This window comes from Nestor notabilis, unplaced genomic scaffold, assembly GCF_000696875.1.
Source record: "Nestor notabilis isolate BGI_N333 unplaced genomic scaffold, ASM69687v1 scaffold2266, whole genome shotgun sequence".
In the NCBI taxonomy this organism is placed as follows: domain Eukaryota; kingdom Metazoa; phylum Chordata; class Aves; order Psittaciformes; family Psittacidae; genus Nestor; species Nestor notabilis.
This window is the reverse complement of record NW_009933432.1, coordinates 110,134-129,083: the sequence shown is the minus strand read 5'-3', so window position 1 is coordinate 129,083 and position 18,950 is coordinate 110,134. Positions and strand designations below refer to the sequence as shown.

The 18,950-nt window shown below is 42.9% G+C and overlaps 1 protein-coding gene across 1 annotated transcript in view; it reads right to left on the bottom strand.

Moving 5' to 3' along the window:
- LOC104407561 (teneurin-4-like) overlaps nt 1-18,950 on the bottom strand; it is a gene marked incomplete at both ends in the record, with an annotated part of 152,162 nt that overhangs the window by 55,728 nt on the left and 77,484 nt on the right. The window contains 2 exons of the mRNA XM_010016878.1: nt 3,137-3,163; nt 9,448-9,633. Coding sequence (XP_010015180.1) covers nt 3,137-3,163; nt 9,448-9,633 — 213 coding nt within the window. The remainder of the gene's footprint in view (nt 1-3,136; nt 3,164-9,447; nt 9,634-18,950) is intronic.

Below are 18,950 nucleotides of genomic sequence, written 5' to 3'. Positions count from 1 at the left end.
CAATCAGTAAGTGACCTGCAGAAGTTCTGTAGGACTGAAGGGAAGGAGCAAAGCATCAGATGATCCCTGCAACTGATGAGAAACCCAGTCAAGTGTCCTGAAAACCACACAACTCTTCAACTACCACCATGATATTTTGTGATGGTGGGAATCCAGAAACCCTTCATCAGACTCATCCTGTAAAATGAAGACTAATAAGTTACTTGCCAGAGCTCCTATTGCTTATAAATCCAAATGATTGAACTGGCCATGGTCAGGCCTTGGGTTCTCACTACTTCTCACACTCAGGAGCTGCCCAAAGAAGCCACCTTGCAGCCATCCCTGAAGTCAAATGTTGTTTTTATGTCATAAAACTTTACATAGAATCACAGAATGGTTTGGGTTGGAAAGGACCTTTTAAGATCATCCAGTTCCAACCCCCTGCCATGGGTAGGGACACCTCACACTAGACCATGTCACCCAAGGCTCTGTCCAACCTGGCCTTGAGCACTGCCAGGGATGGAGCATTCACCTCTCCTTTGGGCACCCTGTGCCAGCGCCTCAGCACCCTCACAGTAAAGAACTTCTGCCTTATATCTAACCTGAACTTCCCCTGTTTCAGTTTGAACCCATCACCCCTTGTCCTATCACTCCAGTCCCTGATGAAGAGTCCCTCTCCATTCAGACTAGCTGTTTATATGCCTCACTGCAGGATTAATTTGGTGATATTTTAAGAGTGATAATTGCTAAACATCAATAGAGATTAATTACATTTAGGTACCATCAGCTCCAATGTTATTCTGAATGGAGAAGCTCTCTCTAAAATCAGTGCCTTTTTAATAGCAGGCACCTCTTTTCATTCTAAGCATTACCAGTGTTAATTAGGCCTTAGTTTAGGAAACTCCAAGTCTAGTTAGAGCTTCTTGGTTTAATCACACTGAAGTTTCCTACTGCAACTTGCCCTCCAATGTAGAAATAATTCTGTATCTTCTCTGACTTACTGGCTCATTGTAAAGCTGTAGGAAAGATTTAGCAGCAAATCAGGCTCACCCTTGACAACGCGGGATTACTGCAAAGGGATTTCAACCAGAAAGATGTTAATAATTAAGAAAGCCAAAAGGGCATGAGTAATTTAGGTTTGAAAAATGCACACCATGCAGTTAGCCAAGTAAAAAACATGTACTTTTTATGTTTCAGTTATTGCTAATCTTTCCAAAAGAGGCCATGCATGGAAAGAGACAATCTTTTATTAGTAGTATGTCACTTAACCTGTTACCCACTGAAATACTCACTTAATATAACATGTCTTTCTTCTTGGGCATAAAGGGGAGTCAAAAGGCTACCCAGAGTTAAAATGTCAGCAACAGAAGACATAGTAAGTAACAATTTGGCCACTGAATGACAAATCAGTACTCAAGGTCCCTGGGCCCAGGCTCTGTAGGTTGATTTCCTCTTTTCTATCCCTTTCGTGCTTATCTGCTCCCTTTTGATCCAACCTCCTCCAACACTTGTTGAGATGAAAAGGAGTTGTCCTGGGGTTTCGAAATGCAAAACACTGAGTTGTGGAACATTAATAGGAGGCTCTGATCCCACTCCCTAGTGATGGCTCAGATCTTCCTGTAAGGATGCCACCACTAGTATTTCAGAAGGACACAACAAGTGATCTTCTTTCCTTGATATAAGAAGGAGAATATACATTTTAATCCTAATTTAAATGAAGTCAAGCATGTTTTACTGATGATAAGCAATGAGAGATAACTACCTGTCACTTAACAACCCACTGATCTACAAACACGGGTCCAAGGACAGCTGCAAGTTGCTGCATTACACTGAAGACAAAAGTCTCCCTATTTAAACTGTGGAAGTCTCCTTATCATTAATACTTGTCTATTAAAAGCTTTTCCCTATTTGTGATTGTACCTGAACCTGCTTTTAAGCCTCAATAGAAACAAGAGAGAGAAACATTCATCCAGTGAAGCGAAGTCAGTAGGGCAGCTGTGTTTCTTGTCACACCACAAGAGCCCTATATGGCAGACACTTCATTTTAACTGTTCACTGGGCCAGTATTTTGGCATATCTGTCCTTCTTCATCAGCCTCTCATGGCTGCTGTTTCTGATTGCTCACAACCTGAAAAGGAGTTTAATGCTATGGAAGAAACTGATTTGTTCAACCTGATTTCTTGGTTTGTTTAACCAGCAAACACATGACGCTCTGTGGTGTCAGCGCTGTGTTGCTGTTAGTGTCAAATCAGCCATGTAGAAAGAGATCTGTGTCCAACTCCATCGTCTTTCTTGTCAGATTGTTGTATTTAACTAGATGTTAAATTTCACCATTTTTAGAATGCTAAGTGCATTGGGGAACTATTTCTGTTTAAAAGTCCTAAACTCATTTAGCTCATTGCTTTGATTCATAAACACCTGAGGTTTTTTGAGGGTAGGAGATGACTTCTATTCTGTAAGAGTTCAATTCCTTATCTTCCTCATTGAGGAAAGACCTGGGTGCTAGAATTGCTTTACGTCTACAAATAGGAACATAGGGCTGGGTTTTGTTGTAGTGTACTCTAATGCAACATCAACCACAGGATTTCACTGTAGTGCATACTAATGCAATGTCACTGATTTCAATAGATTTTGTGGATTTATACAACCAGAGGCTTTGAGGTCATGACAGTTTTGTATTAAAGAACCAAAAATAGTCATATATCATTGCTCAAAGTTCCCATGTAAGACTTTGCAGTCATGGATCAAAAACATGGAGACTCCACACAGAAAGGGCACTCACCTGCTTGTTACAAAATGGATCATAGCCATTGAAATAATAAACCCCATCACTGTACAGGGCTCCTGCTGTATTCACAGACAGACACTTTTGTTTCCTCCTGACTTGCCTTACCTGGGTAGGAGGGGTGAGGATGAGAGATGATTTGGAGGGGAGGGCAGGGACAGGGGGACGGGTAGGAACACTGATACGATGTTAACACAGGGTCACAGCACTCACGGAGGTTAATTCCTACCTAAATGACTGGAAAGTTCACCCTTCCAGACATTAGGGAGCACTCTGGTGACAATGAGGAAGAGATGCAACCTCAACACAGCATGTTCACGGTGCATTTTTAAAACACAAAGACAATAGGAAAAATAGGAAGGAAGAGCATACCTTTCACTACCTTATCCAGATAGTGAGCTTGGGAGATAAAAGACAGGACATTTAAGGTAGGATTGAATAAGTGCATTGCGGCTTACTACGAGACTGTGCAGGTGCTAGAAAGGCAAAGGAGAGTTCGCTGTGATATGAAAAGAAAAACCTTGATTATGAGGAGAGAAAAAAAGGGAGAAGGGTGCAGCACAGCCCTCCTCAGTCATAGAGCTCAAGGAGGCTGCATTTAGGCATCCAGTCATCTTTGCTCGGTAAGATCAGGAAGAGAAACAGGAAAGCTTTAGATATATACTTATGTGCTTATATATATACTATATATATATGTATAAATATATATATATATATGGCAGAATATTGTAGTGCCTCTGTTTTACTGACTGCTTTTCATCAGGAAAACCAGAGTCATTTGGAAGTGCTCCACCTCACCTGACTGTCTCATATTATTCCACACTGTGACCTTACCAGACTGGGAAAGGCTTTCCCCTGGATCTTCTTAATGGTAACACATTGCATTTATACAGCATCCTCTAGCCCCAGATCAAATTACTTTCCAATATGAAATTAACCTCATGGCAGCTCTACCACGTAGGTAAGTATTAATGTACTCATTCCAAGGAGGGCTAAAGGAAAAAAATGAGTTACAGATGTGGTGGGAGCAGTCATGTGCCCAATTCCCATGGAACATTAATTTGGATAACCACCTTCTAATTGATTTTGGGGGTCAAACAGAAAGTTGGTTGCAAAGACACAAGCAGAAGCCAGGATTCCTGCCTTGGAGAGCCCTCGGACATGCCGGCAGGCGGCACTCTCTGTCCTGGCAGCATCTGGGCTTTATTAATAAATCAAAAACTCCAAGTGTTGCATTTCTCTCTTTCATTACCTGCTTAAATGTTATATCCCTTGTTCCCTGGAATCTCTCTCTCAGTTGTGTCCCGGAACCCTTTTGAAGAGGTCTTTGTTTCAGGTTCAGACTGCCCACCTGAGAGGTCACCAGTCCTGGCAGGAATGATTTTCCCATCCTGTTAATCTAATGGATCCATTGAACCACTAGTGTAATAAGTAGAAAGGGCGGGGAGGATCAGAGCTAACCTAGTGCGGGGCAGTTATGAGGCTTGGAAATGAGATTAACTCACCACCCTGGTGTAGCAGCAGGGATGCAGGAAGCACAGCATCACCATCCACTTGCTCAGTGGCATCAGCCACCAGCCTGGGAATGGGTCTCTTGGATTTTGACATCCAGAGCAGCCCAGCCTGTAAGCTGGGGCAGTAGTTATGGTGCAGATACCAGCAGAGGAGGCACTTGCCAACCAGATGTCTCAGTTACATGTCAATTTTTTTTGTAACTGGAAAAATAATGGGGACCTTCTATGGGAAGATTCCATGGTAGCATAAATCTTTCTTCTCTAAACCTGTATAGACTCATTCCCATGCTATACTTCTGGCATTACTATCACAGAACCACAGACTGGTTTGTGTTGGAAAGGGACCTTAAAGCTCACCCAGTTCCAACCCCCTGCCATGGGCAGGGACACCTTTCACTAAAACAGGTTGCTCCAAGCCCCTGTGTCCAACCTGGCCTTGAATTATCTGTAGATACTTCTTTGGAAAGGATGTAGGACATGCTGAGGAACTATCTAGGGGCTTAGAAGAAAAGCCACTTTTCTAAGGTGTCCCCTGCACCCAAAGGCACTGCACTCAGCTCCATGTCACCACCCCTCTCCTAGAAGCCACTGTCATAGAATGGTTTGGGTTAGAAGGGACCTTAAAGCTCATTCAGTTCCAAGCTCCTGCCATGGGCAGGGACACCTTCCACTAGTCCATGCTGTCCCTTCAGATCTGCTATATAGGGAGCTCCTGTGAGCATTTTTCAGTCTGAAAGCCCTCTAGTTTCACCAGCCTGAGCTAACTTGGTTGGTTCGGTCTGAAAGACATTGGGAAGGATAAAATGAGTATTTCTCTTGGCTCGCAGAGAGGAAAGGAGGGAAGGGAGAAGTGGGATGTGCTGGGGGCACGTCCTTGGGCAGGACCTCTTTCCCAGCACACTCTCCTTCTTTGTTTTCCAACTATTCTTATCCTTTGTCTTCCCCATGGGGTGAAGTGGGCAGAGCTTCAGTGAAATCCCTGGAGTTAAACTGAGATCACACAGATCTGAAGGAGAGGAGACAGTAGCCGTTCATCACTGAACCAGGGATGGCAGAAGACTTTTATGCCACAGGGGAATAGCCTATCTTTGAAGTTCATCTCTACTTAATATTTACTGTCAAATATGCTGTCAAACTATTTAAGGCCAGATTGCCTTCAGCTTGATGCATGTTGGAACAAAGCACCAAGCACATATTTTCCATGGCTACAACCGTGGCATTCTCTTGGCTCTTCTCAAAGGTACCTATTTGAACCAGGCAGGGTGGGTGCCAGGGAGTCAAACACAGATCAGCTGCTGCTGTGGATGTGCCTGAGCACTGCAGAGGGCTGAATATCTGCTCTCTTGGGCAGCAAGAACCTTCATTAGACACTGGTGGGCTTATTTCACATTGGGCTGCACACAGACTGAGCTGCTTTATGGATTTAAATGGCACAAGTGGTGTGTTGGAAAGCTGGGGAAAAGAGATCAGGATCCACCTGTACTGTGCCTTGTCTGGATTCCAGCTGCTCCAGCAGAAACCAAGAGGCACTGAACACAACCCTGGCTATTCAGAACGTGTGTGGTTATTCAGCAAGAAGGCTGATGAAAGGCAAACTTAGAGGGGCAAATGTCTCAAAAACCAGAGTTTTCTAAGGAAAACAACAAACAGCCCCGTGGCACCATAAGCAGAAGCTCATGTGTGTCAGGCTGTCTGTCTGTCTTGGTACTTGCTATTCTACACATGCCCATTGTGTGCTAGGACCTGATTTTCAAAAGGAATTAAGCACATATAGCCTTTGGGGAGATCAATGGGAATTAGGCACTGAGGTGCTCTGAAAATCCTGCTAGGTAGGCTGTTGTGTGTTTGGAGATGTAACTGCTGGCCCCTCAGTGCTCTAGAGACCCTGTAGTACTGAGGTGCAGCAACCGAACTTCAAGTGATAGCTTTGGTCTTGTGTGCAGGACTTTCAAGGATGATGGACATCCCAACTCCAGCACACAGAGAAGCCCTCTCTGCCATTATTTTGGTAAATAACCCTAATATCAATCCAAGAATTAAAGCTTGTTGCTAGTAAAATATCTTACAGAGAGCTTCACATACCATTGGCATCGTCTGGTAAACCCAGGAAATTTTCTGGTGCTGTCAACCAATCCCATAGAGCAGCTTACCATGGAGCTCAGTTGTAATTTGGCCTTTCAGAACCCACAGTAAAAGGGTTCATTTCATGTTTAAATTCAATGTTCCTAAACCCCGTTATGCTCCCTGGGTGTGGTTTGGTCCAGAACAGAAGAAAGCTGAATCCTTGCAATGTTTCTAACTGGGGACAAAGTTGGAATATGCTGGAGAGCCCATCACAGGAGTGTTGTATTGTGGCTGTTGTCATGTTTTGGGGTTTTTTCCTTTAAGAAATCACAGTAAATCAATGGAACCATTCTGCTGGGCTTCAGGATTCCTGCAGTTAAATAATCTACTTTCTGTTCTACTCTTTTGCCTGGATGCGTTAAGTTTGCAGAATTAGGATGATGAATGCAAGCTTCTGCATCAATTTCCTGGTTGGGAATTAACTGGGGTTCCTCTAATGAAATCCCTGAATGTGAGCAATCAAGCTAGTGTATTTGGTGACACAACTCTTTGTATGAGCAAACAAAATCAATCCACTGGGATCAGAGTTCCCTTGAACACCATTAAAAAAGAGCCTCCTATAACCTACAAAACAAAAGGATTTCTTACTCTCAAACATGCTCAACAGGAAATGGAAGAAGTGTCCTTTACTTGTATCATCCATTTCTACCATGTTACCTGCACACATGGCAATGTTGTTAAAGCATCACTTCAGCAATGGGGTTTTATGCTTGTCAGTGCTAAAGCAAACCGGGCCATGACATAGACATTACTGTCAACAGAACAAGTTGCCATGCAGGGAAATTACACAAGGACAAGGGGAATGCTTTCCACATACTTAATGTAATTCCAAGTCAATGTCCTTTCATCTGTGCCAATATAATTAGCTTATTAGTCCTGCTAAAGCTATTCAATTTTCTTGGATATTTATGACTTTGCCAAATCTCCTTTATATTCCACACATTTATCAATGAAATATTCTGTAGGAAATACTGTTTGCAGCTTCAGAGGCATGAGATTATGGACAAATTTGTTGCTAAATCGCCATGCAGGAAGATGAGGAGTGGGGGGAAGTGAAAAGAAATGGAATTGCTCCTGCACTCTGAAGCATGATTCCTAAACCAAGGCAGCACTGCAATAGGAAGGTGGCACCACACCAAATGATAGTGTGCACCAGTAAAATCTCGATGCTGACTGCATTGCAGTGCTGCCCTTTCCCATGAAAACATGGGTTCTTCATACTTAGAGTGAGGAACGCTTCAAATAGTGGGATAAATTGAATTACTGTGAAGAATAAAAGGTTGTTGTCTGAAAACAGCCTGGGCATATCAGCTGTGTGGAGAAATATCATGTACTGAACTAGCAGCATGTTGGTTTTGCAGCAGAACTACTGAAATAGCACTGAGGGTATGAATCAGGCCTTTTTTTGTCCATAAATGACTTTCATATCAAATTGTCCCCTGGAATTCGGGGCCTTTTGCTTAACTTCCTTTCTGTTAAAACCCTTTCATGAATCTGTGTTGCTTCCCAAATCAAAGTGCTTGAACACAACGCTATAAAATAATATTCTAGAAACACAGGATTCCAATTAACACAGGACTGCTCTCTTTTCATTTTAAAATCATTTAAAAGAGGGGGTTTTTAATCCCTGCCTCATGAAAAGAAATGAAAGCTGCTAGGGACATAGCAAAGCAAGCAGAATGTAATGTCTAATGAGACAGAGGAAGTTTTAAGAGCTAGATATTTTTCATTAGGGGATGCATGTGGAGGCCATAATGTGGTAGGGTGACATTAGCATAAATAAATGATGAGTAGAATTGAGCCACAGATATGGTTTATACCATTACCCTAATGATGGAATTAACATACTGTGATCAGGCTTCATTTCCTGTCTGTGTGTGTGCAAACTTACCTGGTGTTCAAGCAAAGAAAGTGATGTCTACATATAACTAGAGTTGATAATCCACATGGGTAACTATGCAGACATTCACCTGGGTATTGCTAATGGTTAATTTTGATGTGGTGTGATTTATATGTATCATGGTAGAATGAAAGCAACACAGAGGTAAATTTTCTTGTCTTTAAATAAAATTGATTAAACCACAATGACTAGAGGAGAATTCTCACTGTGGAACAACTCTTCTAAAGTCAACTGCTATTTTTCAGGTCCACACAGGCATTATGGAGAATATAACTGGATTCACTAAGTTAGTTTGCCATGAATGTATAATAAATGGTATCTAGGGAGTTTTAATGCTACTGATTTTATATCATGATTAGGGAATGGGGATTAAAGGGGTTGAATGCATGAAAAAGGAAGATGTGAAATGCATCAAGGAGTTAAGCGAGATGAAGGAGGAAGGTAAAACCAAAGACAGTTCATTAATGATGCTGAAAATTGCTTAACATAAGAACTGCACCTCTTTGCATTATTTGGGGCATATTGATGACACCTTATTAATAGTAATAACAGGCATGACACCAAGAGCTCAAGATAAGTGCCAGGTGCATTAGGAATACAGAAGCAAAGGGAGAAGGAAATGAAATGGTTAAAAAGGTAGCAGAGCAGACAAGGGATAATCAAGCCAGAGTTAAATACCAGCCAGAAGTCATCTGACTGCATCTGAATGGCAAGCAAAGTGGCAGTGCAAATCATGGAGCAAATAAAAGGGAAGAAAACTTTAAACCAGATGCATGATTCTGAAAATGCTGTCACCACAGTAGAGAGAAGTCTTGGAGGCCACAGAAAGACCTTTTGAAAGAGGTAAAGTGGGATGTTTTTCAAAGCATCCAGCTGACATTTGACGGCTCGTCTCTGAGACCAAACACTGCATAGGTGCACTTCATGTCTGACAATCAAATATATCTATATAGCCATGTCATCAACAAATGAAAGGACATTTTGCCTTGTTCCCACATGGAAATGTATGATGTCAGAACTGGAAATCCAAGAACAAAGGTGCTCATGCTACACTAAGTCACACATATTCAATTAAGCATGCGCCTTTTCTCCTCCCTGATCATCAGTTACTCTTTGAAAAGGAGTCGGTTTTTCTTTCTCCCTACCAATAGTGCAGTGCTCTCCATTCCAGCCCGGGCTGCATTCACACTTGCCATCCCGGCATGTCCCGTGCTCATTGCAGCGTGGGTGACACGCTCGCTGGTCACAGGCTGTGCCCATCCATCCCTCCTCGCAGCGGCAGGTGCCTCCGACACAAATGCCGTGTCCTCCGCAGTCCGCTGCACAAATCTCTGTGGGAGAGGAGAGAAGAGAGAGAAGGGGATAGGGGTGGAGAAAAGGGGGGGGGGAAACAGAGTGTTATTGTTAAGGAAAGCAGCCACACTTCACTACCTCGCCTTATGGGGCAATGAAAGGAATTCCTGGAGCTCCCAACACTAATCCTTCCTGACAATAAGGATCTAATAAGTATATTACCAAATAAAAGAAGAGATGGACATGGATTGCAGAGGTCTGCTGTGATTGATCCTCCTATTTGCTTTCTAATTCTCTGACACTCCTTGAGCTTTTGCGATCACCAAATCCAATGGAGAAGACTCTTCCAATAAGCAGAACAAAAGCCACATTTAATTAAAATCTGGTTAAGTTTGGAAACAATGTGCTGATAAAATTACTGATGCTAAAGTTGAGCGCTGGCAAAGCCTGTTTATGGCTTGTTAACCCACGGTTCTGGGGATGGGATTCATTAAAACCCTGCTTCTCTCTTTGAAGTTAATACAGAATATTTCTGTTTCTACTGAGTGCACATCTGCAATGTCCCTGTTCTCCTACAACCCATCAAACCCCCCACTCAGGTATGTGGAGGTAACACCCTGCTCTTTTTGTGAGCTACACACACTGGAGTTGTTCTCAAGTCTTATTAGAGTTAACAGAAGCATGGAGTCACAGCTGGATATTTCAGTACTTACCTCCAAGAGCTAAAAGACATTGGCTTTTCAGGGGTGCTGGCATTCCCACCCTCCATGAGCCCCACTGGGCATGGGGACACAGGGATGCATGATTAGCCGAGACAGACTGGATTCAGCCACACCTAGGCTCTGTCAGGAGTTTAGAAAGCAAGGGGGTCTGTTCTGAACCTCATCACACAGTGGGAGGGTCTATGTCATCCTGTGTGCCTTTGGTCTCTCTATCATCTTTAGCTTGATTTTACCTTCAGCTCACCCAGTTCCAACCCCCTGCCACGGGCAGGGACACCTTCCACTAGAGCAGGTTGCTCCAAGCCCCTGTGTCCAACCTGGCCTTGAGCACTGCCAGGGATGGGGCAGCCACAGCTTCTCTGGGCACCCTGTGCCAGCACCTCAGCACCCTCACAGGGAAGAGCTTCTGCCAAGAGCTCATCTCAATCTCCCCTCTGTCAGCTATATCATATATCAATGTATTATAAATCATATTAAAACTGCTTTTGCTGATACCTTTGATGTTCATTCATTCAGCAACCCTGAACCACTCATTGCACAACAGCTTTTCAGGGGTGCTGGTCTTCCCACCCCCCGTAAGCCCCAGTGGACATGAGGACCCAGCTTTTGGCTGTGAGCACTAGGCTCTTGGCATGAATTTGGGAGACTTCATGTTTTCATCTGCACTGTATCCATGTGGAAAAAACTGAGACTTGGTGGAGAACAGGTACCCACGAGTCAGGTGTTAAAGTGCCTGTTACCACCATTACTGTACAGGGCTGGTTTTGAGGATAAAAATAAAACCAAATACTGATGTGGTATTATACTGCATATGAAATGAAATGAATCTATCTCTTCTTCTCCAGGCTCATCACCTGACTGCTCACCTTTAACCTCTCATAAACCATGCCTGCACTCTCCTCAGAAGAGAGGCAATTCAGACTGTATGTCGGACTATCAGGTCTTCCCCTGTCTGTCTGCTTGGTGCTTCTAAATGTGATCGAACTTGCCTGAATGTTTTGGATTCAAACCTTCTGCTTCACTGAGCCATTTCATAGGTTTTACAGGGTAGGGACACAGTTCCCCTTGGGAAGAGTGGAGACAAGATAGGAATAAAAGAAATGCTGAGCAGGGCTGGGCTGGAAGCCCAGGGAGGGGTACCAGGGTACTCTGCAGAGCACATTTTCTCTCTGTTCTCCCCACTATGTACCTCCAGAATGAATATCTCAGACACCAGCCCATCTTCAGTGCCTCTCTTTGTGCCTTTAAGCATATTAAGTGCAGGATTCAGAGGCCTGGGTGGAGGGGGAACTGGTATTATACAAGACATTTACTCCAGGTCACTGACTGCACATAAAATATTCAGAACTACTCAGCCTGCATTAGCATCACACCTGACTGAAATTCAGCCTTACTCAAGCTGCATTTAGTCTTTTGCTAATTAACACCACCAGGAACAGGAAGCTTGGGCTGTTTGGGGACTTCTACATGCTCTTCATACAGGGCTGGAACATCCGTTTCAACTCCAGAAGGAAGGTTTTGAATCATTGGAGAGAGCTGCAAGGTCTACCCCTTATGCTGAAGTAGACTCTTGCCTCCAAGGGTCAGGGTTATTTAGGCAGTGGTATCTAGGATAATAATAGTAGTAAAACTTCGCATGTCTAGAAAACATCTTATTGTCCAAAAGAGACATGAACACAACCTCTAGCTCCTGCTTACTCTACAGCTCAGGGTGGTGGAGCAGTTTCCAGTTGAACTCCATTTGCTGCAGTGTCTCAGATGTCTCCAAGCCCTCTCAAACATGTAGTCCTATAAATTTAAATCCTTAATGAAAGAACTTTGGAGACTAAATATGCTTAAGACACTCAGGAACTTGTCTGTTCCACTTAGAGTCAAACTTGCAAGTGTATTTGGGCACCTTAGGTGCTTAAACCAAGTATATGAGGATGTGCACATACCACTTGCTGCTGAAATGTAATAGAACCTAATGCAAGTTGTATTGAAATTACAGTATCAAACAGTTAAGACACAGCCAAGGAAGAACTCATGAGTTGTTGTCAGAAGTTTTTACTTTGCATCTGGCATCAAGACAGAGATTTTCACAGCTCCTAGATGCAAAGGAAGTAAAACCATACTCAAGTGTCCATTATCAATATAAGGCATGGGCAATTAGGAACTTGCTGAAGGGCTGGAGCCCAACTGTGTGTGCTTGTTACCCCTGGCCCAAACTAGGAAAGTGTTGTTTAAGCCTCTGGTACTTCCCAGCAGTCTTTCACCATAGGGCAACTCAAATGATGATCTGAAACCATTCCTCTCCTTATTGGTCTCCATTCTTTATTCATATGTGTTGAACTTGGCATCTCTTCCACCAGCCTGTATTGATCATACTAGGGGTTGCCTCAACCTAGGTGCAGGACGTTGCAGGTAAAGTAAACAAGGCATGAAGAAGTAAAAAGGGCTACAGGCATACATGAAGTCCGTGAAAGGCACAGGACCTCCTTGATGTCCTGATACCCAGTCTTGTGTCCTGTCTGTAAGACAGGGAAATGCAGCTCACAGTAGGTCAGATATCTACAGATTGGTGGTGGAGGAAAAAAAAAGAGAATAGAAAAGGAAGATATTTTGAGAGAGAGTCAGAAGCCTTCCTGGAGTTATTTAAAGGTGTGAAAGTAGGATAATGGAGTGACATTCAAAAAACAGGGAAGAAGAAAGAAAAAATGAAGCACTTTCTGAAAGGCAGAATCTCTGTGGAGTCATTCCTGTGAAAAGGGATGGAAAACCCACTGGGACATTTACATCTCAACTGCAATATTCCTCAGACAACACGCTGCCAAGGAGCAGTTCTGCACACACAGGCCAGGGACATGGACTGCACCATTTAAACCCAACAGAGCTTAGGCTAACCCAGAACACTGGGAACATTTGGGGTTTCATCTCCCACCCAGCTGAGACCCCAGCCATACCACCGGCTATGCAAGAGCGTGCAGCCTCCAGGTTATGAATGTACAATTCATATATAGTGGATATTAAGGTGGTCTGGATTCCCAGGCCCCAAGAGCTGTAATAAAGACCCTCAGCTGCGAAAAACACTTGTGAAGCAAACTACTTATGACAGTCTCCCTAAAATGTAGTTTAATTATTTCTGACAGGGAACCAGGAGCCAGGAACTCTCAAATCTAAATCTTCCATTTAGCTGCCAGTTTAAAGATAGATGGATACCATGCAATTTAAATAGCCTTACAACACACATCCTGCTGCACGCCCTGGCCCATTATAACATGGCGCTCTTAAACGCTCGCAGGTTTCTAATGGGTGTTTAAATAGTCAGAGTAGCTTTTACTTTACTGCTGGCACTCAAAGAAATGATCAAAATGGATTTCAGATTAAGTTTCCACTTAAATACAGGTCTTTTCGGGCAGCTCAAGATGATTTAAGGCTGATTTACAGAAAAGGGCAGGTGAATCGTTCCATCCTCATTCAGTCGCAGGGACAGAATTTGCCACCTCTTCTCTTATTACAAGCTGCAATTTTTTTTGGTACATTTCACCTTTCTGTTGTTAAAATTAGAGGACATGATTAGCTCCCATCTGAGCTGCGTGAGCAAATGAGAAGGAAAGCTTTTAATTCTCCTACTACAGTATTCACAGGCTGGCCAGCTGCATTATATTGCTCCTGCCTATTTAAGCTTAGTTAGAATGCTGTGCTTGTGCATAAAAGAACCTGCCTGTTAAATATTTTCACACCAGCTGTTCCCAAAAGGTGACTAAATATTTCCTTTCATCTCTAATCTCTTCCACTGTTTGTATGAACAGCTCAGCCATTCCTTATCCTTTCCTAGAGGGGCATTGTGCTTTATACTTCATCTTGCCGTGCAGCTCTCAAGGCTGCCTGTAGTCCCTCGAAGGAAGGGGATCTTCCAAGCAAATCCAGTGCCCAATTCTAAGAGGAAATATGGGGTTTACTGTCTTCAGAAGCTACAATCAGCCCCTACACCTCTGTGGGAAATTCCTGGACTTTGGGTAAATACCCTGTATTTTCCTCCCTGACATTTGCACTTAACAATGTTTCATGGTTGCACAGTTTTATCTAAGGGATTGAGTTCATTTCTACTCTACCATCTGGGTTTTCACCATGTTACTTTCTAGGATTGATGTCTTCCATTGCTTGGTTTCACCTCACCTTATATCCCCCTCTTACCTATGAAGAACTAAATTGACCCTAGTTGCCCTCTGTGGATCAAGGAGGACAGACAGGTAGCTCCAGAGGTGATTTACCTGAAGCCTCTCACATGGAGAACTCCTGGAGCAGCCTGTGCTCAAGGCACTGTTGAGCTTTGGGTGGTTCACCAGTCCCAAATGCGTCATAAACATTATCCTTACAAAAAGATAATGCCATTGTAGCAGGATTCTGGTTAATTTTCATGCAAATAATCCACAAAGAAGTGATCTATCTTCAGTTTCAGGACCTGCTCTATTCCATCACTGCTCACCCCTAATGGGAACCAGCCCTTGAGGCCTGCCTCAACTTCCTGATGTCCAGTTTTTAGAGAAATGGCTTTTGCTTTTCACTATCCCCTCATGATCTGAGGGGAGATTTCACTCTGCTCTGTAAAGGTTGCCTTAGGATTCCTCAAGGCTCTCTTAAAAATCCTAATCCCCCTTGAAACTCACCCAAAATCTTGACTGTAGCCGTTGATGTACCTTAACTTCTCCATATTGCATTGATGAAAACTGTGTTATATTATTCCACCTCCATCAGCATGTCTCTGTGTGGTGTTGTTCACTTACTGCTTAAGAATCTCAACTATCCTAGGCCAAGATTATCCTTTTTGTTCTGTGTTTGCTCTGTGCAAGGTGTAACGAGGTCATAGTCCATTAACAGCACTTCAGAAGTAAGAATACTAAAGCAATTACTCATACAAATAAAACCCTTGTACCTGTTTCTTTCTTTCTCTTTCTTTTTTTGCATATCCTGCTAAAACCTGCCCCAAATCTGTCCCCTTGAGAAGAAAGCGTCTTCTATATTGCCTTTGATATTCCAGAAGAGGGAAAAGAAACCTATCAAACACTAGCCACCAGTGTAATGCTTTGTTCGTGGCCCTTTTTAATTGATGTAACAGACACGGTAGCTGCCAGCATAGGAAGTGGCATAAACCAGAGTTTCCTATTATATTCACATAGTATTAAAGAATTGGGCTGGGAAAGGGATAATGATGTCAATTTGTGCTTCATTTATGGCAAATCCATTTCTACATGTTTACCCCTATCCCCCTAAAATCCTAAAATTGGCTTGACAATAGTTTAAAGCTTTCCAGCTTAGAGGAGAGCAATGCAGATGAACGTTTTCCTTTAGCATTCATGTGATGCAGAAGCAGAGATTTAGCTGCTTCTGACCTGCCTGCTAAATCCTTTAATAAATATGGATTTAGTGCTAAAATATAAGAGCAGGTGAAATTGCTGAGAGCTTCCTGCAAACTGGGGCAGTTCCACCGACCTTCAACATATTAATAGAGAATTTAATAATTAACAATCTGTCGTAACTGAGGTTTTCCCATTCCAAGTTGCTTCGTCTAAGGCAGTTTCCAGCCTCAGACAGATCTTTGAGGAAAAGAAGCAAGGGAAGAGGCACTGCACAGAGCTAAAAAGCTGAGCCTGGTGAGGAGCTAAAGCCTTGTTTCGCAGCCTGCATTTGTTTTAGAAGGGAAGTTGTGGGAAATGTCTGGAAAAATCATCTAATATAAAGATATGGATGGAAAAAACCACAAGGTTCATGATCAGGATGATTTAGATAGTAGCAAAGTGCTAAATACATTCGTAATAAAAGACATTTTGCAGTGTTATGAAACTCATTTATGTGATTTGGTAACTCGTAAGTAGTGACATATGAACTCCTCTGCTGGAACTGAAGAAGACGTAAAGCTCATTAGCTTTTAAAACCATCCTTTCTACAAGTGTTATAAGGAAAGGTTCAAACTGTGGAGCAAGACAAAAGCTGAAAGGTGAGGTCTGAACTTGCTGTCCTTGTCAGTAACAAATCTGCAGCATGAAACCCTCTGAAAACCATCCTGTTTCAGTAGAGACTGGGGAATGGTTGTACAACTTGCGTCAGTGTCATTAATTGAAGGTCATGTGTTTTTGCCTTCAGAGATCACCCCCTAAAAGCAAGGTCTGCATAATGTAATGCCTTTATACAAATAACATGTTTACCTATTTTTAAACCAGACTTGAATTATGCAAATATTACTAATGTAGAAATTATAATTATTATTTATGCCAATAAATAGAAAACCTGTTTGTTTTTATGAGTGTAATCAAGTGTCTGGTACTGAGACAACTGTCCACTCCACTCGAGGATCAAAACGCATATTATATAGCTCAGCAAACCAAATTATCTCTGAAAGGGAACAGTTATTTCTTTTCTTCCCATGGATGAGGAAATCAAGATTAAAGGCTGCTCTCCAGAGACTGAAAATGAATGCATCAGCTTTGCTATCATCATCAGGATGGACACTGCCCTTCAGCAATGGTTTTCAAACGTGACTCAGGACTTGGTCCAGTATTTAAAGGGTGACTACAGAGAAGATGGAGACTTCCTTTTTACAGGGAATCACATAGAAAAGACAGGTAATGGGTAGAATTTCCTCCTGGGGAGATTCCAGTTGGACATAAGAGGAAAATTTTTCCCAGTGAGAACAATCAGCCACTGGAATAATCTCCCCAGGGAAGTGGTGACTCCTCAGTGTTGGACACTGTAATGATTGGGCTGGACAGGGTGCTGGGCCATCTAGTCTAGGTCATGCTTTGCCAAGAGAGTTTGGATCAGATGATCCTTGAGGTCCCTCCCAGGCTGAGATTCTGAGATTCTGCGATCCTGTGATAGGACACCTGAGTTTTCACCTCCTGAACCTGAAGCCCTAAGGAGCATCCCAGAGTGCCTGCACTGGGAAATGCAGATCCTGCATTACTGCAAGACCATAACGAGGATGCCTGAGTTGGCCTAAATGCTGATGTTGCTGCAGAAGGAGGACTGAGTAAAGGTCTTCAATACATGTGCAGAAGGGACAACTCTACACTTGCAGAAAAGGATGGGTATGTGCAAAGAAGGCATAAAACACGTGCATGACAGCAGAGGAGAGAATTTTCACCCTAAGCAGTTGAGCTGGCTGAGCTGTCTTTATCTAGGAGAGGAGTTAGTGGAAATCCCTAATAAAAGAAAGCACCCATCTCTGGCCCTCAACTAGACACAAAAGATTAACCCCACCTCAGCCCTTTCCCCCATTTTCCTGCTGGTGTTTAGTTCTTTGCTTGCATAAGCAGCTTTGTGTTTAACTGAAAGGCTTCTGCAAATCCTCTGCTGGGTCTCATTTCTCTCTGGAGGTTCAGATCAGGAATGCAGGCAGCTCTGAGCTGCCTAACCTGGAGATGAAATGTTCACAGAGCAGCTGCTGAGCAAATCCAGCAGATCTGTCCCATAACCGCCCTCAACTCACTTTCCATCTCTAAAATGAGTAACGAAGGAGTTAGGTGTAGTAAAATACTTCAACTGATGTATGTCTGAGCCTCTTACTCTGTAAACACACAGCACCTACACAATGGGACTCTTGGGAGTTCTTGCCAGAAATAGGAACAGGAAGAACAGGAGCAGTCATTAGCAATCCCCGTGCTAATGGATCACAGCTCTTACCCAATCTGTGCAGCTGCACTGTGTACGGTGGTACAATTGGGATGTCTGTCAAAAGAAATCTCTCTTCTGAGTGCAATTTCAGCTTGCTTCAGATTTGCATAAAGGTTTTCCAGCTCCTGTCTGAAAAGCTATAACTCAGGGAGATGAAATTCCATTAAACTGGTCTGCTGCCTTTTATCAGCCTCTAGTTTCTACAATATTTATACCCCATTTTCATTCTTGCTTTAAATGCTAGGGACTGACCATCACATGGCATCTGAAGAATCTCTTCTATAGCTGTGATTTACTTTTGTACTTGTGTCAATCTTCCCTTTATTTATTATTCTGAACTTTATTTTACACTGTCTCTTGCTGTGGAATTGCAGGACATGAAATGCCAGGTATTGATGGACTTCAGCCTTGGAACTGAGATTTGCTGCATAAAAATAAATATCCCAAAGTGCAGGATTAGGTTTTCCTCTTTGATGCTTAATTGGATCTCTGTGCTTTCTGGGATGGGAGTTAAAGCTTCCCAGAGAAGAAACAATTCCTAATGTATTAAATGAAGTTCCTAACAAGGATTCTTCTTCTCTGGACTAATTTTGATTTCTTTTCTGTGTCCATAAGGAGGAGATAATTTGACAGTAGAAAAGCCTTTTGCTTGTGCTTACAGTCATTAAAAAGATCTAATTCCTTTTCCAATTCTATACAGTTTGGTATTGTCTAAAATAAATTCAACAGAGCATTTACAAATGTGTCTGCTGGAGCAATCACAAGCTACATTTGCTTAGAATTCCCTTGCTCAGAGCTTGGCATTACTATACAGACAGTGCCACAATGGTTTCTGCTGTGGCTTAACCCCAGCTGGCAGCTAAATACCACCCTGAACCAGGTCAGTTTCATAGAACCACAGACTGGTTTGGGTTGAAGGGACCTTAAAGCTCATCCAGTTCCAACCCCCTGCCATGGGCAGGGACACCTTCCACTAGAGC